Source organism: Emys orbicularis, chromosome 10 (genome assembly GCF_028017835.1).
Source record: "Emys orbicularis isolate rEmyOrb1 chromosome 10, rEmyOrb1.hap1, whole genome shotgun sequence".
NCBI classification, from domain to species: Eukaryota; Metazoa; Chordata; order Testudines; family Emydidae; genus Emys; species Emys orbicularis.
In genome coordinates this window covers 17,576,015-17,601,047 of record NC_088692.1, presented here as the reverse complement: position 1 = coordinate 17,601,047, position 25,033 = coordinate 17,576,015, and the positions used below count along the sequence as shown (strand labels likewise).

The 25,033-nt window shown below is 44.0% G+C and overlaps 1 protein-coding gene across 5 annotated transcripts in view; it reads left to right on the top strand.

Annotated features, from left to right (window-relative positions):
* VPS35L (VPS35 endosomal protein sorting factor like) overlaps positions 1-25,033 on the top strand; it is a 117,627-nt gene that overhangs the window by 64,151 nt on the left and 28,443 nt on the right. For all 5 annotated transcript variants that reach the window (XM_065411877.1, XM_065411876.1, XM_065411875.1 and 2 more), the window contains 2 exons: positions 17,732-17,871; positions 24,551-24,716. In XM_065411877.1, coding sequence (XP_065267949.1) covers positions 17,732-17,871; positions 24,551-24,716 — 306 coding nt within the window. The remainder of the gene's footprint in view (positions 1-17,731; positions 17,872-24,550; positions 24,717-25,033) is intronic.

Below are 25,033 nucleotides of genomic sequence, written 5' to 3'. Positions count from 1 at the left end.
CTAGAAACTCGCTCTCCTCCACCCTCGCTCAATACTTACTTTCACTGGGCTGGGGCAGGGGGTTGGGATGCAGGATGGGGTGAGGCTCCGGCTGGGAGTGCAGGTTCTGGGGTGGGGCTGGGGATGAGGGGTTTGGGGTGCAGGAGGGGACTCCCGGCTGTGGTTGGGGCTGAGGGGTTCGGCATGAGGGAGGGGGCTCTAGGCTGGAGTGGGGGTTGGGGTGTGGGAGAGGGTACGGGCTCCGGGCTGGGGCAGGGGGTTTGGGTGTGGGGGGGTGAAGGCTCCAGCTGGGGGTGCGGACTCTGGGGTGGGGCCAGGGATGATGGGTTTGGGGTGCAGTATGGGGCTCTGAGATGGGATGGGACAGGGGTTTGGGGTGCAGGAGGGGGTGCAGGGTGCTGGCTCCGGCAGGAAGTTTGGGTGTGGGAGGGGGTTCCGAGCTGGGGTAGGGGGTTGGGACACGAGGGGGTTCGGGGTGAGGGCTCCGGGTGACGCTGACCTCATGCAGCTCCTGGGAAGCAGAATCATGTCCCTCCGGCTCCTAGGCAGAGGGGCAGCCAGGGGGGTCCGCATGCTGCCCCCACCCGCAGGCACTGCCCCCACAGCTTCCATTGGCCACGGTTCCTGGCCAATGGGAGCTGTGGAGCTGGTGCTTGGGACAGTGCCTGCGGGCGGGGGCAGGGTGCGGAGCCTCCCGGCTGCCCCTCCACTTAGGAGCCAGAGGGACATGCCAGCTGCTTCCTGGGAGCTGTGCGGAGCCGGGCAAGCAGCCTGTTTGCCCCATTGGCGCTGCGGCCAATCGTAGAATCATAGAATATTAGGGTTGGAAGAGACCTCAGGATGTCATCTAGTTCAATCCCCTGCTCAAACCAGGACCAACACCAACTAAATCATCACTGCCAGGGCTTTGTCAAGCCAGACCTTAAAAACCTCTAAGGATGGAGATTCCACCACCTCCCTAGGTAACCCATTCCAGTGCTTCACCACCCTCCTAGTGAAATAGTGTTTCCTAATATCCAACTGTGACAGACCCAGACCAGTGGGGTACAGGAGTCTGGTAGAGGGCAAATATACTGGTCACTGGATGAGTAGTTTTCTGTTCCCTGAGTGACCAGAGCAGGGGCTGCACTAGAGTAATCAGGAACCTGCTAGAACCAGTTAAGGCAGGCAGGCTAATTAGGACACCTGGAGCCAATTAAGAAGCTGCTGCTAGAATCAATTAAGGCTGGCTAATCAGGGCACCTGGGTTTTAAAAGGAACTCACTTCAGTTTGTGGTGCGAGTGTGAGGAGCTGGGAGCGACAGGCGCAAGGAGCTGAGAGTGAGAGGGTGTGCTCCTGGAGGACTGAGGAGCACAAGCGTTATCAGACACCAGGAGGAAGGTCCTGTGGTGAGAATAAGGAAGGTGTTTGGAGGAGGCCATGGGGAAGTAGCCCAGGGAGTTGTAGCTGTCATGCGGCTGTTACAGGAGGCACTATAGACAGCTGCAGTCCACAGGGCCCTGGGCTGGAACCCGGAGTAGAGGGCGGGCCCGGGTTCCCCCCAAACCTCCCAATTGACCTGGACTGTGGGTTCTTCCAGAGGGGAAGGTCTCTGGGCTGTTCCCCAACCCACATGGTGAATCTCTGAGGGAAGAAAATCTGCCAATAAGCGCAGGACCCACCAAGATAGAGGAGGAACTTTGTCACACAACCTAGACCTCCCTCACTGCAACTTGAGACCATTGCTTCTTGTTCTGTCATCTGCCACCACTGAGAACAGCCTAGCTCCATCTTCTTTGGAACCCCCTTCAGGTAGTTGAAGGCTGCTATCAAATCCCCCCTCACTCTTCTCTTCTGCAGACTAAATAACCCCAGTTCCCTTAGCCTCTTCTCGTAAGTCATGTGCCCCAGCCCCCTAATTATTTTCGTTGCCAACTGGACTTTAGTGGCTCGGTCAGCTGTGCTGGCCTGAGCCGCCAGGGTTCCTTTTCGACCGGGTGTTCGGGTCGAAAACTGGACGCCTGGCAACCTTAATTGACTAGTATCGAGAAATGCGAGGAATCAAAATATGTGCTCATTTGATCTGAATTATTATCAAACTAATGCCTGAACATGGTGTTCAGTCAGGGGCTCTGTTTTACTAGATGTCTTAGATAAGATGTAAAACAGAAGTTCTGATCACTTGTGGTTTAAAAAAAATATCCCATGGCAAGAGTTATGAGTGTTAGCCCTGGTGTCCTGTTCAAATTCCAGCTTGAGCATACTTGCCTAAAAGCAGCTTCCTCTACTTCACCTGGATACAGTGTCCTTCATTCCCTGTCTTAAGCTGTTACGCAGTTTTACTATGCGCCCGTAAATTGTTGTGATCTTTAGCCTCAGAGATTACTGTGTTTCATTGCTGGGTGAAGGGCTTCCTAAATGCTGTATATGGTTTGCATAATGCTTGGGGATTTTTCATGGTCTTCTCTTTATCTTTAATCATGTCTTGTATGTTAAACATTGTTTTTCCCTATACTTTTTTGTGCACTTCTGTAGTGAAAGCCATAAATTGCATTACTATGAAAACATCTTCTTGTGGTGGCTGTTATCTCTGATTTTAGCTTTGTGTATGTATATAGAAGAATTAATGAAGCTCATGTTGTAACATTTTAACCAGTACTTGTTATGTATGGAAGAGGATCCCATATTTGGCTCATATTGCTGTCACTGCCACCATAACTTACTATGAAATATCAAGGGGTGTTTGGGTGGGGTGGGGAGAGGGCGGACGACAACTGATGGAATCGGGGTGGGTTTTGCATGTAAGTTGACAAATCAAATAAAACTTATTTTTAACAACATGAACTTGGCTTGAAGGGTGCAGGCACTTGTGTCTAAAATTTACACTTCTCTTGCTGGGTGCAGTGTTGTTGTTGTAGCTGTGTCAGTCCCAGGACATTTACTCCTGGGGGAATTCTGTGTCACTGTGTGCATAATTAATGAGACATGCATATTTTTAATTTTTTGCACAGAAGAAAGCTTCTGCTGGAAAGTTGCTGCAGTTCTGCCTTTTGCCCAACAGAGGGCACTATGGCACTAGAACAGAGCAACAGCTCCTGGGCAGCTAAGGGAAGGGAAAGAGCCTGCCTTCTTCACAGGGCCTGTCAGGCCAGGTCAGGAGACCAGGGCTATGGGGAGACAGACAGCATGGGGCTGCTGGGCGGTCACAGACAGGGACTCATAAGGGCTGTTGGGACAGGGGTTGAATGGGAGTGGATCTGCAGGGCCACATGGAGACAGGGGGTGGCTGAGTGGGGGCACAGAAACACATGGGAACGGGGAGGGGTGCAGGGCCACATGGGGATGGGGGAAGTGGGGGTGGAGGGACACATGGGCAGGGGGTGCAAGGACACATGGGGGTGCAGGAACACATGGAGACAGGGGCAGATGTGCCTGACTGAATGGGAGAGGCTAGGGGTCAGCCAGAGTCTGCATGGGGGAAGCTCCCTAACAATCCCTGCCTGGCCCCCAAATAAACCTGTTCCATAATTTTCCCACCCATTCCCAACAACCCTCCAAATTCACACCCAACCTCCTTCCCAGCAATTTACTTCCCTCTCCCTCAGCTCCAACTCCTCGAAGCCTTTGCACTGCTTCTGTGGGGGGTGGGAAATATGGTTCTGTATTGTAGTTTAAATGAATTACTACTCAGAGTTCTGTATTAATGTGCCTAGTAAGGAATCTATTTGTTAAAAAACATTTCCTGAATCTTTTTTGTTGTCTGTATTTTTACAGACATACTTGCTGACAGCTATTCTGAAATAAATGACTAAAAATAATTGAAACTGGTGTGATTATATTGTGTTATTTTGACAAATAAAATACGCAGAATTTTGCAGAATTTGAAAATATTGTGCGCAGAATTTTTATTTTTTTGGTGCAGAATTCTCCTAGGAGTATATGATATTAGAAAGAGAAGGTGGGTGAGGTATCTTTTATTGGCCCAACTTCTGGTAATGAGAGAGACAAGCTTTTGAGCTGCACACAGCTCTTCCTTGTCTTGCTAACAGTCTGTGCCAGAATGTTACTTTGCAGCCTATGTCTGACTTCCCACCTAATAACAGGCTGTTATACTGTGGGAGGAAAGGGCTGTCATGCATATTTATTTTGAAGGCCAGTAGGAGATAAGGGTGAAGTGAGGGTGTTTAAATGTCAGTAGCTAAACAAATGCAAAGTTTTAGCCTTACAGGTATACTGTAACTTTTGTAATTGAACTTGTAGCCTAACTTTAAAAAAACAAGCACAAATAAGTCATTTGCTTGTGTGACTGTTAAAGGAGGGGTCTCGTATTAAAAGCTTTCAAGAAATTTCAGGTGTTAACACCAAGAAATAGTTTCAGGTGGGAAAAACTGTCCGATGAGATCATCTATTGGACTGTGAAGTAGACTTCCAGTAGAAGTGGTGGAAACCTTATTACTAGTCATTTAAAACTGCAGTAGGGAACAATCCTTCACTTGCATGGAGATAGGCTATATGTTGCGTTCTATCTCTGATTTCTGTGAGTCCATATATAAATGTAGGGAAGAATAACTTACACCTTGTCTTCCTGTTTCAGTTGATAATGTTGCCAAAGCTGTGCATTCACTAGTAAGTTCCAGCTGCACTCACAAACATGCTGCGTAGGAAGCTGACTAAGGTGTTTAGTACAAGACCACTGTTAGATTTTTTTTTTTTTGTCTGAACATGATGTTGCACATATAATCAGGGCAGAGGGATTTAGAGAAAAGCTGGCTGTTATATCCAAGTATGTTGTAAAAACAAAAGAGTTGCAAAGTCAGATGTGCAATTGAGTTTATGCAGCTTGTTTGTAGACAAACTATTCACAGACCCAAAAATGAAGTCATTTTTTCCCGCTAGTGTTTTATTGTTAATTCATTAGCTGTCCCCTTATTTTGTATATTCTTTGTTGTTGCTTAGTACTGGATCTTTTGTTAGAAATAAAATCTGTTCAATACCTGGTTTATCTTGTCTCTAAGGGCTATACTCTACACTAGCAGGGGCTGACTCGTTTATCTAATTGCCTTTTCCATCTCTGAATGACAGGATCCTAACTCTTCCACTTCATCTTCATGATCCATCTCCTTCCTTCTCACGGCACCCCAGCAAATGTCCAAATTTCTGATGTGAGAACTTGGACGACAGGAGATGGATCACTTGATGATTACCTGTTCTATTATTTCCCTCTGACGCACCTGGCATTGGCCACTGTTGGAAAACTAGATGGACCTTTGATCTGACCCAGTATGACTGTTCTTATGTAAATGAGTACTCTTATCATTTGACCCACATGTATAAACACAGTGTAATCACTAGTCTAGGGGTGGGCAAACTTTTTGGCCACATTGGAGTTGCAAAACTGTATGGAGGGCCAGGTAGGGAAGGCTGTGCCTCCCCAAACTGCCTGACCCCCACCCCCATCCGACCCCTCCCACTTCCCGCCCCCTGACTGCCCCACTCAGAACCTCTGAGCCATCCAACCCAGTCCCACTCCCCCGACCCGAGCGCCGGGTGGAACGTGGCAAGCCCCGGGTCCCGCTTCCCCGTCTGGAGCACGGCAAGTCCCTGGTCCTGCTCCCCGGCTGGAGCTCAAGGGCTGGATATAGACGTCCCGCGGGCCACAGTTTGCCCACCCCTGCACTAGACAATTAATATGAATTCCCACACAGAACTCTTTGGTAATGTTGCAGGTACATCTCAGTGTTTGAGTGCATATTACTTTTCATGACTGTTGAGATGTTAAAACCAAAATCTCCTTGAATCTAAGACCCAGAAAATGTAGAATTATAGTTCGACTACCTTAATTCTGCTCCTGTGGTGTCTTCCCTTCTTTACATACTTAGTATTGGAAATGTGTTGCAGACCACTTGGTTTGACACAGTGTTCCAAACAGTGTTCCAAATGAGGTTTTACCAGTGCCTTGTATAAAGGCAATAACACTTCCCTGTCCCTACTGGAAATGCATCCTAGGGTTACATTAGCCTTTTTCACAGCTGCATCACATTGGTGCCTTATGATCTTCTTGTGATTGACCAATACACCCAGGTCTTTCTCTTCCTCTGTCACTTCCAATTGATCTTGTAGCAAAAATTCTTGTTATTAGTCCCTAAGTGCATGACTTTGCACTATTACATTTAATCTCATTTCTATTACTCCAGTTTTCAAGGTTCTCCAGATCAAATAAAACCAAGCTGTATATTATCCAATTACTGTTTACCTCTATGTCCTTAACTACTTTCTCTTTCAAAATTTGTTCCAAGACCTTGCATACAATTGAGTTCAAACTAACGGGCCGGTAGTTTCCAGGATCATTTTTCCCCCTTTCTTAAAAATAGCTATTATATTTAGGCAATTCTCTAGTCATAGGGTATGACCCCCGAGTTTACGGATTCATTAAAAATCCCTGTTATTGGGCTTGCAATTTCATGTGCCAGTTCCTTTAATATTGTTGGATGGAGATTTTCCAGGCCTCCTGATTTGGTCCCATTAAGCTGTTTGAGTTTGACTTCCACCTCGGTTGTGGTAATTTCTACTTCCCTATCGTTGATTCTATTCGCTCCCCTGCCACTATCTCTAAGCTCCTCATTACTTTTATTAAAAACTGAGGCAAAGTATTCATTTAGGTTTTGGGCCATTCCTAGATTATCTTTAATCTCCACCCCATTCTCAGTGCTTAGTGGTTTCACTTCTTCTTTCCTTGTTTTCTTTTTATTTATATGATTATAGAACCTTTTACTGTTGGTTTTAATTTCCTTTGCAATGTCCGACTCTGCTTGGCTTTTGGCAGTTCTCACTTTTTCCCTACACTTTCTGACCTCCAAGAGGTAGCTTTCCTTACTGATCCTTTCCATCTTCCATTACTTTTAGGCTTTATGCTTTCTCAGTATGCTATTTCAGCCAGCTACTTTGTCTCTTGCCGGATAATGCTTCCCATGAAGTAAATATTGGTGATGCTGATTTCAACAGGGGCAGGATTGGAGCAGGATATAAAATAAATAAATAAATAAATAAATGGAGATATCCCATCTCCTAGAACTGGAAGGGACCTTGAAAGGTCATCAAGTCCAGCCCCCTGCCTTCACTAGCAGGGCCAAGTACTGATTTTGCCCCAGATCCCTAAGTAGTCCCCTTAAGGATTGAACTCACAACCCTGGGTTTAGCAGGCCAATGCTCAAACCACTGAGCTATCCCTCCCCCCCCTACATATGTATCTGTATGAGATGTGTATCTCAAGAGAAAGCATAGCAAGCTCAAATATATACACAACTAGTACTGATTGATGCATAGCAACAAATTTAAAGCTAGTTCCTTAATTGAATCAATGCCAGATTGATGCTGATTCACTCAAATAACTGACACTGCATGGAATACTGTATGTGTTAATAAAATACACTTAGTGGTAACTCTGAGCTCAGAGTGAAATCTTGCAGCATTGTATATCTGCAATTTAGCTCTTGCTGATTTGGTTTGGCTTGACATAGTTGGAGGGGGAGACATAGCTCTAGGATAACATGTTATTGATCTGATAGACCACATGTTGATGCTACAGATGCAGGCATTTTAAAGACTCCATGTGTTTTTCTGAAGGTTGAGGATTTTTTTAATGTCTTTGCATGAAAATGGAATTTAGCTGTTACCTGATTGTACAATTAAATGCAAGTGCCAATCAAATTGATAGTTGCTGGATTTATTTTTATCAGCCACTGGAAAGCATCTGATTTCTGTAAACTGTGAATTACCATGTATACTCGTTCATAAGCCCAATATTTTTGGTAAAAAAGTGACACATCAAAGAGTGGGGGTCGGCTTATAAATGGGTTTACACCAAAATTTGATGATTTTAAACTCTATGGAATCATTGAATTGAATATCTAATACATTGTCGTTTTGTTTACCTGGAGCGTCTGAAGGCATGGAGCCCCTCAGCTCCCTGTGGCCGCGGCTCGCTGTTCCCAGCCAATGGACTCCCATTGGCTGGGAATGGCGAACCGCGGCCACAGGGAGCTGAGGGGCTCCATGCCTGCAGATGCTCCAGGTAAACAAAACGTCCCAACCCGCCAGCGGCTTACCCTGACAGCCGGGAGCCGAAGTTTGCCAACCCCTGAAATTTAGGGTCGACTTATGAAAGGGTCGTACAGTTTTTGCTATTTTTACCTAACCATCTTGGGGCGTCAGCTTATAAATGAACGGGCTAATGAATGAGTATATACGGTAATATGAAATTTTTACTCCTTTCTCCAAATTAACTTAATCTTCTTTTTGATAGTCTCCTTCAATACTCCTGGCAACACTTCACTGCTTAGCTAAGTTATTCAGAACTGGCAAGTTGAACTTACTTTGCCTATGAAGGTGCAGTTTGCAGCTGCCTTCATCCTCGGTGTTGAGATGCAGAACCAAGAAGTCTACTGGTCCCAGCGTGAAATTACTCCACTTTGATCTGTGTAACTGCTGCTTGCATCAAGATAGAGCAGGAGTGGGCAAACTTTTTGGCCCGAGGGCCACGTTGGGGAATAGAAATTGTATGGCGAGCCATGAATGCCCACAAAATTGGGGTTGGGGTGTGAGATGGGGTGCAGGCTATGGGGTAGGGCTGGGAATGAGGAACTTGGGGTATAGGAGGGGGCTCCGGGCTGGGATTGAGGGGTTTGGAGAGCGGGAGGGGGATCAGGGCTGCGGCAGGGGGTTGGGGCGTGGGGAGAGGCTAAGGGGGTGCAGGCTCCGAGTGGCGCCTACCTCAAACGGCTCCCGGAAGCAGTGGCATGTCCCTTCTTTGGCTCCTACACGGAGGCACGGCCAGGCAGCTCCCACTAGAGCGGGGCCGTGCTGTGACTTCCAGGAGCCACGTGGTGTGGCCCTGGCTGGAGTGGGGCCGAGCCGTGTGGTGCGGCTCGCGGGCCGGCTTAAAACGGCTCGTGGGCCGGCTCCAACCTGTGGGCCATAGTCTGCCCACCCCTGAGAGAGAGCATTGCCTGCTGGGACCTGAAGTCTCCTGATAAGCCAGTGCCTCACTAATGAAGGCGAGTAAGGGCTGCACTGTTGAACTCCATCTGCATTTGACATGCCTGCAGCTTCGTCATCCATGTGTGATCACCCATGTGGTCGTTTCTTGGCATATTTACACTGAGCTGTAATGGTTATTTTTGAAAATATATGGCCTGCTTGTCCTTAGATTACACTGCTCGGTGTTGTCCAGGAGAATGCTAATGGGTCAAATTGGCGCAAAGAATTCTTGTGGCCAAGTTATAAAAGGCAGTTTTCAGAAACTAATTCAGTAAATACCGTGTGGATGTTTAGATTTTTTATTCAGAGTTTTTTGTACATTGGATTCAGAGCAGTGGCGAATCTGGAGTGATGAAATTCCCTGGGTCCCTTGGAGAATGGAAGTACGAGCTGCTTGAGAGTCGTTAAATCTTAATGTGTGTTGGAATTTCGTTTACTTTCCACCAAATGTGCTGCAGTTACTGTTATGCAGAGGAAGTGCTGCAGACAGTGTTTCTACTGCAGACTGCACATGGAGACGACTAGACAATCATGCAGTCTGTAAGCAAATAGGCATTATCACTACCATTGCAATGTCCATTAATGCTTCACTTGTGGGCCTTTTTCTGCATTGATAGAGGCAGCTAAAGTTATTGGGGTGGGCTGGGCAAAGGCCACTGTTTCCGTGCTTAGAAGTATCTGCCTCCATAGTAGCAATGCGAGGCAGCCTCTGAGCGCCAGTGTTTATCAATAGCTATTTCTTTCAGGAAATTCCAGCATTTCTTCCTATTGAGCCTTCCTTATGCTTTTACTTCTACTGCTCTTCTCCTGCTTTCTACAGCACGGAGATCTGGAGCCAAAGTCTAGAAGGTGCTGTGTAGCAAGTGGCTATATGGTGAAAAAAGAAGACTCCCACCAGTACAACAGTTGAAGGTTAGCCTTCTAACACCCACTGAAGCCCTCAAGGTGAAGGTTTTCTGGTTTCAGGACCTGACATGGATCTTCTTGAGTTGATGAGAAAGAGATCTGTGGATTAGCCAATTTCCATCCAAAGCTCACAAAGGCCTGAGCTAAAAAAGTTACATCTCTTGCTGACCGAGGCCCCAGGAACACAACAGTCTGTGTGGAAGGAGAAGCACAAGAAGTTCAGCCAAACAGGGTATGGCTGAGCACACCATTCATTCTATTTAGGAGCTTATAATCCTCCCAACCTTCTTTGGCCTGTGCAATCTACCAAGTATGTAGATAGTACCCCAATGTCCCCCTGGAGGGTACTCAAATGGAATAGGTACTTTAATTAAACTCTGCACCAAGAAGAAGATCATCTAAATACCTATAATACATTTACTGTGGAGCCTCTGGATGTCACCTTAGTAAGCAGATACTGACTCGGGGGGGGGGGGGGGTGTACATACCCCAGTTACCGTAACTGACTGACTGACACACACTTCTCCATAGTGGCACTTTGCCAAAACTGAATAACAAATCCTTATCAGACATGCTGCTTGTCATGGGTAGTGCTTTGGACCAAACTGAGATTAAATGCACACTCCATTATGTCACTTTTCCGGGGTTTAAAATTCTGGGTAAGATTTTAATTACACATTCTTCTCCTCTCCCCCATGGAGATGATGCTGTAGCCACCTGAAAAATGGACAGCATGATTCTTAACCATAGGTCTCTTACCATTCAGTGAGTGGGTGATGATGAAACAACTTTCAGACAGTATAGGGCTGAGTGACATTTTTATCCCTAAAGCTGCTAAATCCTTGTTTAGCTTTAGGCATAATATGTGTGAATTGAGCAATCCAACCAATTCAAGCTGTTATGTATGACTAATTTCACTACGGGATTGAGAAAAGTGGAAATTGCATGTGGTGGTGGTGGGGAGGTCTTCCAATTTTACTCAAAGTTCTTAATTTTGTTAGGCACATCTAAATCAAGAGTTCAAAAGTGCATATTGCCAAGGTTGATCTAAAAGGTCTGGTTTTCTGCAGTTTAAATTGAGATAGAAACATTAAAAAGCAGTTTCCCTAGTGAACTGCAAAGTTTTCAAGCTCACCGCAGTTCAGATAAATGGAGGCTGTGAAGTGCCCTAAACTGATAACATTTTTTTTCCTTAGAGAAAGTTGCTTCTGCATCAATATTTTATAGCCTAGCCAAGCCAAGCAGTAAATGTGCCCAGGTGTGAAACTGTTTTAATTATAAGTAGCTTTGTTGAAAAGACTTTATGGCCTGAAGTATTTTTCCCCTGTAGCATTAAAATAGGCTTTCTTATTAAGAGTAATAATTAATTAGCACTTACAGCTTTTTAGATCTTCCACGGCATTTGGAGATGTGGGATGAATATGTATTCTCCCCAATTCCCATATGAAGAAGCTGAAGCAGAGAGTTTGGGGGCGTAAGGCCATCAGGGAAGTTAAAGTTAGGATTAAAACTTGGGGCTCCCTGTCCTTTGATTCCCCTCTTCTCTTTCTAAGCACTGTTGTCCCAATAGGGTGACAAAGCATGTGTGACAGAATCTGAACGAAGAGGATTACTGATAAACAAGGTTTAGAATATGACTCTTTACTTGGAGAAAAATTACTGTTGTGATGGTGGTGGAGTATTACCATTAACTGAAGTCTCTAGAGGTGGATATTCCTCCTGATCATTGGACTTTTTTCCTGTTCTTTCAAGGATCACAGTTAGTGGTTTTTCAGTACCTCTTGGGCAATTGCGCTTTTTCTCTCTCTCTGCCTGTGCCTTTATAAGCATGCCGAAGCTGGTATTTCTGCTCCACTGTATGTCATGACCAGTTTAGAGACTATGCAACATCCAGCTAGTCAGGCTGAATCCTGTAGTGAGTTTCAACTAATTATAAAGGTTTAAAAATCTGGCAACCTGGAAATGGCCTGTATTGTTCTTGGTAGGAGTAAGTTCCAGGATCTTCCTCATGATTCAGTGCATCTTCCCCTTACACCTGTCTGAGCTTTTTGTTTTGTAGTTTCAAGTCCTTGTTAGAAACCCAGATTTATAATCAAATTCCTTGTATAAGTAGCATCGAAACAGGCTTCATCCACATTATTACATTTTTACCTAAATATAATTCCCATTATATGTTCCAGTTTACCAAATATTCAGTTTTTCCATCCTCCACCCTGTCATTTCAAAGAGCTCTTTGTAATTCTTAGACACAAAACTACATTAAGATGAAGTTAAGGAGCAGAGTGTGAAAGAGTAACGTAAAGGTAAAACACATTACAGAGGTGTAATGTTCAGGGAGGTTACAAAACCTTCCTGGTGTCCTCAGCTGTGTTAAAGGAGCTTAACTTCCCTCATACTTAAAGCGTATGATAGTCAGATGTGCCAATATGCTGATGCAAGAGCGTGTGAGGTTGCTGTTAAACTTTTACATTAGAGCAGAAGGTTGATAAAGTTGAGGAATGTATTGCTTTTCAATATCCATTGGAGATGAAAGCAAAAGCCTTTGAGGTGTTGGAGTGTGTTATTGACAGTGTTGTAGGAAAAATTAAGGTGGCAAAAATGCAGGAGTCTTTTAACTACTGATTCCCCTGCTTTTATGATTTTGGGTGGATGCCTGTGTGTCCTGATGCAATCTTAATGATCACTAAATATAGTTTATATTTGTTAATATATCACTAGATAGGCAAACCTCATACTCTCACTCTCTCCTTGGATGTGTCTTTTGAGTTGTGAATTATTTTCTCATCTCCAGTGGCCTCAATTCTCCTACTGTTTTTGGCCAGCCTGAGATTTTATATCCAGGCAATTTAAGAAATAGAAGTGAAAATTGGATGGAAACTCAGACTGTCACAATTACTTTACACACCCTTACAAATTACAAGCTTTTTTACCATCACACTGATATTGTTAAAAGAAAACATCCACAAAGGAATTTCGCTTGCTTTTCTGTAGTGAAATATTGTCAAAAGTACTCAATCTTAGAGCAGGCCATTAGTTCTTTTCAGCCTGAAGGTCGCCACATATGTGCAGGGGGAAGGATTTATAGATTGTGGTCAATTGGAATGAAGGAGCTGCTGTGGAAGGATAAATTCAGTGAAGCATGAAATACGTTGTGTTCGGTGCAGTGCACAAGATATTAACTACAGCCTAGGAAGACTTCATCATGATGATTTGTTGCAATGAGAACTCTGCTGTACCCTCATCCACCCTTACAGTGGCTCACTTTAGGAGCAGAATTAAACACTTGGTCATGTGAGAAATATTTTCAAACAGAAGGAGCTTCTGCATATTTTTATTAACAGGGTTGGAGCAAACAGGATCAGAATAGAAGCTAAGAAACTGATCTTGCATGGAACAGAGCAGTATGGAGCCCATTTCCTCTAAACTGGAGCACACATTCTTCTCATTGTGCCTTCCTGCACATCTGTCATAAGCCAGAGGGGTTGCTGCATCCCTTAAGCCAGTGGTTTTCAAACTGCGGGTTGCGACCCAGTACTGGGTCGCGGAATGTAAGGCACTGGGTCCCAGCGGCTCTGGTCAGCACCGCCAACCGGGCCATTAAAAGTCCTGTCAGCGGTGCTGCCCAGCTAACGCAGGCTACTTCCTACCTGTTCTGACACCGCGCTGTGCCCCGGAAGTGGCCAGCAGCAGGTCCAGCTCCTAGGCAGGGGGCCCATGAGGCTTTGCGTGCTGCCCCGGCCCTGAGCCCTCCCTCCCCCCCCCCCCCCGAACCCGGAGCCCCTCCTGAACGCCAAACCCCTCATCCCCAGCCCCACCCAAGAGCCTGCACCCCCAGCCCAGAGCCCTGACTCCCTCCCGCAGCCCAGCCCTGAGCCCCCCAAACCCAGAGCCCCCTTCTACACCCCAAACCCCTCATCTCCGGCCCCACCCCAGAGCCCACACCCCCAACCCAGAGCCCTGACCCCCTCCTGGACCCCAAACCCCTGCCCCAGCCCAGAGCCCCCTCCCACACCCTGAACCCCTCATTCCTGGCTCCACCCTGCAGCCCTCACCCCCACACCCTAACCCTCTGCCTGAGCCCTGAGCCCCTCCCACACCCCAAACCCCTCATCTCCAGCTCCATTGGGTCATAGGCATCAACAATTTTCTTCAACTGGGTTGCCAGAAAAAAAGTTTGAAAACCACTACCTTAAACTGTACTTTGAAGCAATTGCACAATAAGATGCTTTATAAATTAGCTGTAAAGATGAGGCTTGTCCGATTATATAGCTTCATAATTATGGTAATTTATATCCAAATATACATATTGACACTTATTTCATGCTTAAGAGAATAATTAGCATTTCCATGATATCATATATTGTTTACCCTAATCTTACTCCAAACTGAACACTCAAGGAGTGTTCCTTTCTTAAAACTCATATAGTTTAACTATCTCTTGATAAAGGGGAAAAAAGGCAGAGTAGTTTTGAGAACAATTGATTTTCTGAAGACTTTTATTTTTTTCCTGCAATAATGGGAATATTCTGTGTCTCAACTGATTTGATTTCATAAATTGCACCTTCTTAAGATGTTCTAGAGTCTAGACAATGGTTTAATTCCTGCTCCCTGTAAAGCATATTTGCCTTGGATAAGTGTAAACTTAGTGTTCAAGTTAAACAACCATTTTATTGTTCGTAATATGGACAGACCAGTTTAGGAACAGATGGTCACAAATGATGCCCTCTCACCTGTCTCTGTGCTGAGGCTGAGAGCAGCAGAAATAAAATATTGTACAAGTCTCTTTTAAAATAGGGATATGATGGAAGGGCTGAATGTAGTTGGAGCTTTGTGGCTGGGAGATGGGAAATGGAGGAAACTGCTTCCCCTCCCTCCCACCCTTCTCATTCCTCCTTCCCCAACAAAAAACAAACAAATAACCCAAACTGTTTGAGCACTTCCCTAAAAATGTTGAGCCAGTAATGAACATAGGATTTTTAAACATGGCCAAGCAAATTGCACAAGAAAAAAGGAAGCCAACTCTATATTCTGTATTAATCATGTAGTTCAGCCCTTCCATAGCTGTTTTCTATTTTTAGAAACATTGTCCTATCATTTTTGTCTTTAAACAAAGACCATTCGTTCTGCAAAGAAGAGCTCGGGTGGGACAGGGATTAAATAGCATATTGTCACTCTAAGGAATATCTTTCTGAGACTGGAGATGGGCTTCCTGTCCTTACCAGACACTCCAGTAAGACAATCAGTATCTAAAGAGTTACCTAGGAAACTTAACCAGGAGATAGTTGCTTGTTATGGCCATTCTATAGGGAGAAGGCTCTTATTCTCTGAAATAGTAGAACATTGAGTGTAAATCCACTCAAACTGCAGCTATCCAGGGTCAGAGTGGTGAGGTGTGTATTTTGGTGCTAGTACAAAATATTGTTTGGGAAGATTTGCTCCCATACCATTTTTTCTTCCTAAAAGAAAGGAGAGAGTAAACCAAGCAGACTTGGTCTGCAAGATTTCTATTTTATTTGTTGGGGTTAGAGAAATACTACACAGATTCTCACTATACCATTTGATTATGTGGTAATGTGGGGCATGTGCATTTTTTTTAGGGACAGGACAACTACGGAAATGAGCAATTCATCTGTTTGTTCTAGAATGAATATCTGCTCCTGCTTTCTGTCTCTTTCAATAACATTCTGAGAGAGATTACTTATCTCCTATTGGGCCAACTGTGTGAATTAATATATCTTCAAAACAAATAAAAACATCCCCTTGAAATAGATATGCAAGCTAAAAAGGAAGCATGTGGTCTGAACAATGAAAAGGTTGGAAGGTCACACAAGTGTATGCTGGAAAGAAACGAGTCATAAGAACAAAATTTTTTCGAAAGCAAATGTTTCACTGGTATTTCTCACAAACTTAGGCCTTGTCTACACCCAGCCGCTAGTTCGGCGGCTGGGAATCGAAGTTCCGGGTTCGATTTATCGCGTCTGGTCTGGACGCGATAAATCAATCCCGGAAGCGCTCGCCGTCGACTGCGGTACTCCAGCTCGGCGAGAGGAGTACCGCGGAGTCGACGGGGAGCCTGCCTGCCGCGTGTGGACCGCGTCTGAACCGCGGTAAGTTCGAACTAAGGTATGTCGACTTCAGCTACGTTATTCACGTAGCTGAAGTTGCGTACCTTAGTTCGAAGTTGGGGGTTAGTGTAGACCAGGCCTTAGTTTTGATATCATGTGGTTCTATATTTAGCAAATTTGCTTAGAGCCTCGTGTCCAAGTTAATTTTTCTGGAGCAAGTTTCTATCCTGGAAACAACAATACATGATATCAGTGACATCTCTGGGATATGAAATTTTTCCATCCTTTCTCCCTGAGTATCCACTCTTCTCCTTCTCTAGGAATCAATAGACCTGGTTTCGGATTCTCACTCTGCTGTTGATTGTCTTTCTGGCCTAGCATAAGTCACTACGGCTCAGGTTTTTAAAGATATTTAGGAATTGCTGTGCACTGCATTGCAATGCCTAACTGATTTAGAAGCCTAAATCTCATTTTCAGAAGGGGTTTAGGCACTTAGAAGCCTCAGTTTCCCCATCTATAAAATCGAGACGTGGATAGCACCAATTTTGAAAAGTGCTTTGAGGTCCTTGGATAATTGACTTCAGTGGGACTTAAACATGGGGGCTTAACTACTTTGGGGCCAAAAAGATGGTGTGAGGTCATTACTGCTTGGTAGAACACCCCAGCAAACACTGTTACAAAAGAACTTCAGGGTGGAAGTTAGGAATACTGTCTTGTCAGTACTTTTTAGAAACGTAATTGAAGAGTAGAAATTCTAGTTGATTTTGTTTGGGGTTACAGTGCAATTTATTCCTAGCTGTGCTTTACTATACCATTAATGGGTCCATCTTCAAACTTGTGGAAACAAACAGAAGAAAATCTAAAGCGTTCCTGTAGTATGATTATTCAGATGAGTCCTCAGATCTTGGTAGCTGGCAGCACCTCTGGTACTACTTTTCCTTTCATAATCCTGTTTTAATTAAAGAATGTAAACATTTAAGCATATTATAACAACTGCATTTACCACCTCTGATTTTCATTGGCCTCTATAAATCACACAAGTTAGAGATGGAAAGAACTTCTTATTAGATCATTCATTCCACTTATCTCTGGGCTAAAACAGCATTGAATATAAAGGAAGGCTGAAAATATTTATAAATTATGTACTGTATTATGGCTGGATTTGAACTGGAGAGTCTATCCTTTTTAATCCGGTACTCTGCTAGTTTAGGTAAAGTGGAAACTAAGGATAACATTTAAAAGCCTCTTAGGCTCTTTTGGAAAATCACTTGGGTGTTTTTGAAAATTTTACTTAAGAACAACTGAGACATTTAATTACATATAGTGTTGTTGTAGCCATGTTGGTCCCAGGGTATTAGAGAGACAAGGTGAGTGAAGTAATATCTTTTATTGGACCAGCTTCTGTTTGTGTGAGAGAGAGAGAGAGAAGCTTTCGAGCTACACAGAGCTCTTCCTCAGGACTGGGAAAGGTATCCAGAGGAAGAGGCCCTCAGGAAGAGCCCTGTGTAGCTCGAAAGCTTGTCTGTCTCCCCAGTAGAAGGATTTTACTTCACTCCCCTTGTGACATTTAATTATAACAAACAATTATAATTGTTTTTGTAGTTTTTGTGGATACAGACTAACACGGCTACCCCTCTGATACTTAATTATAATAGATACTCTAAACAGTCTTTAGATCACAGGCATGTTTGTAAGTTCAACTGCTATGGTGATATTGTAACTATTTTAATGTTTTTTTTTGTAGCTGATGCTTTTTTCAAAGCTGCAGTGAGCCTTGTTCCTGAAGTGCCAAAGATGATCAATATAGATGGGAAGATGCGGCCCTCTGAACCATTCCTCCTGGAATTCTTCTGTAATTTCTTTTCCACTTTATTAATTGTGCCTGTAAGTAACTTTAGCGTGAATTGAAGTATGGAGCATTTAATCCCTAACGCTCAAGGTGGCTATTGATATTTTAGCTTGTCTGCTTATAGACCAGACCTTGTTTTAAATTGAGTATTTCTTACATGTTTTATTATAAACACTGTGTCCATTATTTATTTTTAAATTAAGATAAAAAATACTTCTGTTTTTATATATCAAAGCACATGAACGGTAGTTGAAACACAGTGTCCAAAGTTACTTGAGCACAGTCAGCGTAAAACCCTAATCCTGTAGTTTCATCGTAACGCACCCCATTCTTCAAAAGGCAAAAACCTGTGAACAGACTCTGACTCAATCAGATTGACAGTGGAAGTGAATTTGAATCGGAGACTAATGAAACTGTCCTGCCAGAAACTCCCAGACATTCAGATCTGGGGACAGCTAGCTTGAATGCCCAGCTGATCTTAACTGAGAGAGGAGAGGTTTTTCAGATAGTTAGGATCCAGAGTGTGTAAGTGTGTGCAGATCACTATCACCCCCTTGAATTGTATCTGGAATTGAACAATGAGCCACTGGAGTCTTTGGTGCGCTGGTAAAATATGCTCTCTGCTGATAAAGGTGCTAAGCAGATGCACTGCTGCGTTCTGTGCCTGTCGTTTGAGTGGACTTCAAAGGTGGGTGGTGTGACGGGTTGAATCACAGAAACCCTCTTGGTGTTGCCGACTGATGTGCCAAGACTACTACTGCCCCTGCTTTCCTGCCCTGCCAGTCTGGGACTTCAGTGCCCTGCCTGGTTTGAGCCAGACTCACTAGCCTGCTGCAAACCCAGACCCAGGGTCTGAACCACGTCACCTAACAGCTGTAGGCTTACCTGAAAGCAGCTTACAGAAGTGTTTTTGTTTCTAACACTTAGATGCCCAACTTCCAATGGGGTCTAAAACCCAAATACATTCGTTTTACCCTGTATAAAGCTTATACAGGGTAAACTCATAAATTGTTTGCCCTCTATAACACTGATAGAGAGATATGCACAGCTGTTTGCCCCCCCCTCCCCCAGTATTAATACATACTCTGGGTTAATTAATAAGTAAAAAGTGATTTTATTAAATACAGAAAGTAGGATTTAAGTGGTTTCAAGTAGTAACAGACAGAACAAAGTGAATTACCAAGTAAAATAAAATAAAACACACAAGTCTATGTTTAATCAAACTGAATACAGATAGAATCCTCACCAGTTCCAGAATGCTTCCTTTTACAGACTAATTTTTTTTTTTAGTCTGGGTTCAGCAATCACTTACACCCCTTGCAGTTATTGTTCTTTGTTTCCGTTTTTTTCAGGTATCTTTGGGGGTGGGGAGGCTTTTTTTTTTTTTTAGCCAGCTGAAGACCAAATGGAGGGGTCTCCCAGGGGCTTAAATAGACTTTCTCTTGTGGGTGGAGACCCCCTTCTCTCCCCTTTGCAAAGTCCAGCTACAAAATGGAGTTCTGAAGTTAACCTGGGCAAGTCACATGTCCATGCATGACTCATAGTTTTTACAGGCAGAAGCCATTGCCCACATGGTATGTTGAATGTTTTCATAGTTTTAGATACAAGAGTGATACATTTCTAGAAATAGGATGAACACACTCAGTAGATTATACGCTTTGTAATGATACCTTACAAGAGACCTTTTGCATGAAGCATATTCCAGTTATGTTATATATATTCATAAGCATATTTTCATAAAGCCTTATGGGGGGCACCGACCATCACAGGTGGGTAAAGTGATCTAATCGGGAAGTGACACAGCCATGGATAATGGAGTCATGGCCCATGTCTGAATCAGTATAATCAGAGAAAAATAGCTGTGAACCTCCTACCTAGAGCAAGTAGATAAGGAGGGGGCGGCAGGAGGTACTTCATGCCGCATGAGCCACTTGAAACTCTAGAAACAAGGAAGGATCCAGAAGTACCCCTAGATGGTGAACCTCTTTGGGACAGGTATGTGCACTTCATCAATACGAGGGAGGGGTCAGATAACTAACCTTGCCATGTCCTCTGGTTGTTTCTCCCAGCCGGCTGAAACAATCTTTATCTGGACTGAGTCTCAACCTACTCAGCATCATCCAGCCAGGAACTTGGGAAAATATGGACAGTATACTCTCTCTTGATTCAGTGTCAAGGATGCATTAAGCTGAGTGTCATCTGCATATAGATGGTACTGCCTCCCAAACTACATTTCTCTCACCCCCCCGATGGTGTCACATCCGATGGTGTACTGAGCAGGAGGAATGAGAATAGAGCACTGCTGCATCCTGCATTAAAAGAGCCCATTGTGTGGATAAGCAATTGCCCAATACCACTCTCTTCAATCTCTCTAAAAGGAAGGCTTGGGGCCACTTTAACCCTTAAAGATCTTCTTTACTCATGGATACAGTACCCATGTGCTTGATTTATGCCAGCTATGAAGAATGAGGAACCAGGACCTCCGTGAGTGAAACTGATCCTGAACTGATAGGGTGTCAATCCAGTCTGAATTTCCACCATCTGTTACCTTTGTTAGACGGTCTTGGCTTTACTCATGAAGCTGGAGTGGGGGAAGATGGACATGAAAGGTTTTGCCTGTAGAAAGGCTGTTACAGTTATTGGTGGTGCTACAGAGAAGTATATTGACTCTTTGAGTTTAGATGTCCTTCATGGGTTCAAAACAGAATATCTATCACATTTGAAAGGTCTCTGAAGAGAATCCTCAGTGCTCTCCTAGTGCATGTTTCCACACAGTACTGGCATGGCACTTTTTCTCAGCCTAAGGGATTTACAGAACATTCCTTATTAAGCAATAAAAGGACTTGAGCTATTGCGAACATCAGTGAGTATAAATAAATAAGTAAAAAGGGACCTTCTATAGCACAGTTAGAAATATGAGCAGAAAATAAACTGAGATTCAATTTGGGGAAACTGCAAACTAATACCGTATATATGCTTATTAGATTTTTTCCCCAGTGCACAGTAGAAAGGGGAAACTTGAAAAGCAGTAATAATACCTAATTTTGTCTATCCTGATGGTTAAACATCTGTATTACAGAACCCTCACACTTAATTTAACAGACAGTGGGTAGGATTTATGTAGATGACTGTCTCCAGATTAATTGCATTCTGTTTTACATCCACCATTTTAAAGGCTAGTCAGCTGCTTAATAGTTGGCATTATGGGTGAATCATTGAGTCTGTGCCATTAATTCCTTGGCACTGATAGTTCAGTGGTCCTGATGCTAAAAGCTGATGAATTTTGCCTCAAAAACTCTTGCCTCCTGGTGCCAAGAGGTTAGTGAAAAATAAGTGTGTATATATTAAGTCATTCATGATTCAGGAATTAAGCAAATTTTTAACATACATGAGTTTGTAAACTCATGAAGGTGTCATATTTACCATGTGGCTTCAGCTATTCAGGATTACGTGATGAAAACAGGATTCACTTTTTAATTTTAAATCTGTTGATGTGTGGATTGCAAAGGAAGGCTTTCATACTATAGCAGGCTGGAAATTGTCTACATGTGCTTGGGGCGGCAGCTTGTAGGAGGCGGCATTCTGCCCAATCCTAGGGCGGCACGGCTGCTTTTTTTTGTTTGTTTGGGTTTTTTGGTGGTGTTTCGCTCCGGCCGCCCCGTAGGGGGTGGCGGCGCGGAGGACGGGAGCGCCCTGCAGCAAGCCCGGCAGGGCAGTCCGCGTCCTTCCCTCCCAGCCGACCGGAGCAGTGCAGAGCCCTCCCGGCAGGCAGCGGGGCCGCGTGGCAGCTCCCCGCTGAAGCCCTGGCCGCCCCCCTTCTCTCTCTCTCCCCCCCGCTCTCTCCCCCTCCCCCCGCTAGCCGGGGCACATCTGCAGCGCAGGGAGTCCCCCTGCACCCTGGCTCCGGCCGCGCCGCAGGGTTGTTGTTTTTTTTTTTTGCTTTGCCATTCTGGCTGTCCCCGTTTTTTTGTTTTTTTTTTGCTTGGGGTGGCCAAAAAGCCAGAGGCGGCCCTGGGTGCAAAGGTTAGTAGGTTGCCAGAAAAGATTGTTTCGCTACTAAACATAATGTAGATTTGAAGAAGAGCTCTGTGTAAGCTCCAAAGCTTGTCTCTTTCACCAACAGAAGTTCGTCCAATGAAAGCTATTACCTCACCCATGTTGTCTCTGTAATGTAGATCAACATTTTTGTAAGATCCGGATGTACACCAACAACAGAAAAACAATGCAGAGCTTTGACTATTATTTACTACTGTCCATTGTTATGAATGAGTTTAACCTTAGAGGTAGTATCATTTTTAACTGGTGGTGTTTTCAAGTTGGGGATAATAATTAGGAACTGCCCGTGGTCATAATTTTCCTTTTTGAAGAAGTAGACAGATTTTTACAAAACATTACAATTGCATTCCTTTCCAAGTTTTAACCCAGAGGCGTATTTTACATGCAGATATAAGAAAGTTCCTTCTGAACATTAGCAATTATTACTGAAAGATAAGAAACAATCTTAAATTAATGATAAAGATCTAACGATGAAACCTAAGTGAACAAATGCAGAAGTTCCATTTTTACTATGAAAATGATAGCACTTTAAACACTGATAGAAACCACCCATGTTATAACCAGGATAAAAAACCCATTTACTAAGCAAGTCTCCCTTGGGACCCATACCTAACTTACCACTTCTGAGGCTGACATTCCTTCGTTTGGGTTAAAATTGTGCTCCGAGTGGAAACTCAGTTGCAACCTTAAATGTGGGCCACCTACTATCATGTCATGACTTTTGTCTTACTGTTTTTTTGGCCCTTCTCTCCCTTTATTGTCTTAAAAAAAATGTCTTTCCCTCCACAATGGAACAGGTTTTTTTCTCCCACTTTTTCCGCTGCCCTCATTCCCCCTTCCCACTCTACCCACATGTGCAGCAATATCACACAGTGTTGTTGGCCAAGATGCTTTCTTTGTTTGCTCCTTGTGCTCTGCCAGAAGCCATGGTGTCTCCCTGCTCGAGCCATGTATTTGAGGGAGTGCAATGTATTGAATATGGAATGAGAGAGAGAAGTGGCTAGCCAGTAGTTTGTTGTGCCTCCGTTGTGCAGATGCGGCACTGAAGAGAGGTAACTTCAGAATTAAATTCTCACTTGGGAAAATGGTCAGGAAGGAGCATGAAGTGTCCTGGCCTATGGCAGTAATTGGCAATGAAGGGAGGGCAGGTCCCGCCTTTAGATCTGCCTGTGCTGAAAGGTTTCTTCAGTGAGAGGCAGGGATTCCAGGGACTATCGTTTTCCCTGCTTCCATCCCCCAATGCCTCTATCCTGTCCCTGCTGTCCTCTCCTCTCCACTCACTCCATGGAGGAACTCTCCTATTACCATGTGGCTGTCCTAGAGGTGCTGATTGTTGTTAGTAGCTACTGGTGTGGTGCTCTGCTCTTGTTCGATGATGATGATGATGATGATGATAACAGTCGGCTGCGTGCGTGTTCCCTCTGTGTGCTGCCCCGGCTCTGCGCAGATAGCTGACATAGCAAACCCCAAGAGAACCCCCAAAGACCACAGACTCTAGTAAGGTATGAAGGAACCCGAGCCAGGTTTATTGTCAAACGAAGCACAGTAATAGTTTCCTATAGACTCTACAGGACATACTACGAATTTGTGCCCCCTGGCAATGGACACAGCTCAGTCAGTGGCGGGACACTCCACTGCCCACTAGGCTGGACAAAGATGCGCTCTCCGGGACCTACTTTTATACAGTTACAGGACAGATTACTCATCCCTACTGACGTATTGAAGTACAGCCCCTTGGCTCATTAGGGTGCTGTCTCCCCTTTGATCATGTTGGTTCAAACAAACAGATCTATCCATCATGCTGTCCTTTTGACCCTGTCTTTAAGATGCACCTGCCTGTTCCTTGTTATGTCTGTGGAGTGTTCTGATGTCATCTTGGCACAAGTTCCTCTTATTAGCACTTATATGTGAATGCACCTGCTTCTAACAACCCTCTTCTCGCCAACTTCTGTGAGTGAGGCCTGCCTCTGGCTCACAGCCCAGCTTTTGCTTAACAATGCCTGGAAGTACTTTGGTTCAAGCTTCAGGCCTCAGACTGGGCCTCTGACACAAGAGTTTGTTTCAGGGCCTCATCTTACTACACTGATATGTAACACCACCACATCCCAGCTCATTTTGAGGTTGGAGCAGTGTTGAAACTACTCTTAAGAAGAATGAACTGTTTCTAAAAGTTGCTGTGCTTCTAATTATTTCTTTTAATATTAAAAGGCCATTGCCATTCTGTAGCTTTGGTGCCTTCCCAATGTATATTTTCTTCTAAGACGCATAATTACATGAGTAATATACTTGTTTTTGTAGTTTACTGAAATAATAAGAGTTAAAACAAAAATCTAACTAGAGTGTGTAATTTTGGAAGTTCAGCTGTTAAGAAGTTGACAGCTAATTTTGTTTGCCTCCCCCTCAGATTAGAAAGCAAAGGATTTCAAAGCTTGTCTGCTGCGGCTGCCTAGACCAGGTGGATTATTATGGGTCAAAAAGATGTTATAATTTTCTCTTCGAATATGTTTTAAATGGGTTTGCTAGAAAGCACACTTCAGAGAAGTCATTGACGGCTTTAATTATATTGTATTTTGCTGTCACAGAGATGTTGCTGCACTTTAAAAACCAAAAACTCAAACCTCTCGCTGATTATTAGTCTGTCTCTTGTTTGTTCTTTAGGACCATCCAGAACAGGGAGTGTTGTTTCTGGTGCGAGGACTGCTCAATGTGATCCAGGATTATACATGGGAGGATAATAGTGATGACAAAGTTCGGATTTACACCAATGTTTTGCATCTACTCTCTGCAATGACTCAGGAGACCTATATCTACCACATAGACAAAGGTAAACTGTGAGGGTTTTTGTGGGTTCTATACTCTACAGCATTATATCTATACAGTTCCCCTATTGCATTGTATCAGTGACTTGCCAGTGTAAATGCTAGCTGATTAAAATTGAAGCAATAAGCTTATACAATGGATTATTCTCCTGCACATATCTGTGTGCTACAGTCTAGTATGACCATAAGAGATCATTTGGGTTGCTAAGCAGGTATCCAGGCCATACTTAAAATAAAACAATATTCCACAAAGAGCATTTATACTTAATCTACTTGTTTCAAGCTTTATTTGTGCAAATCCTGGGACTCCAAACTGGCTTTC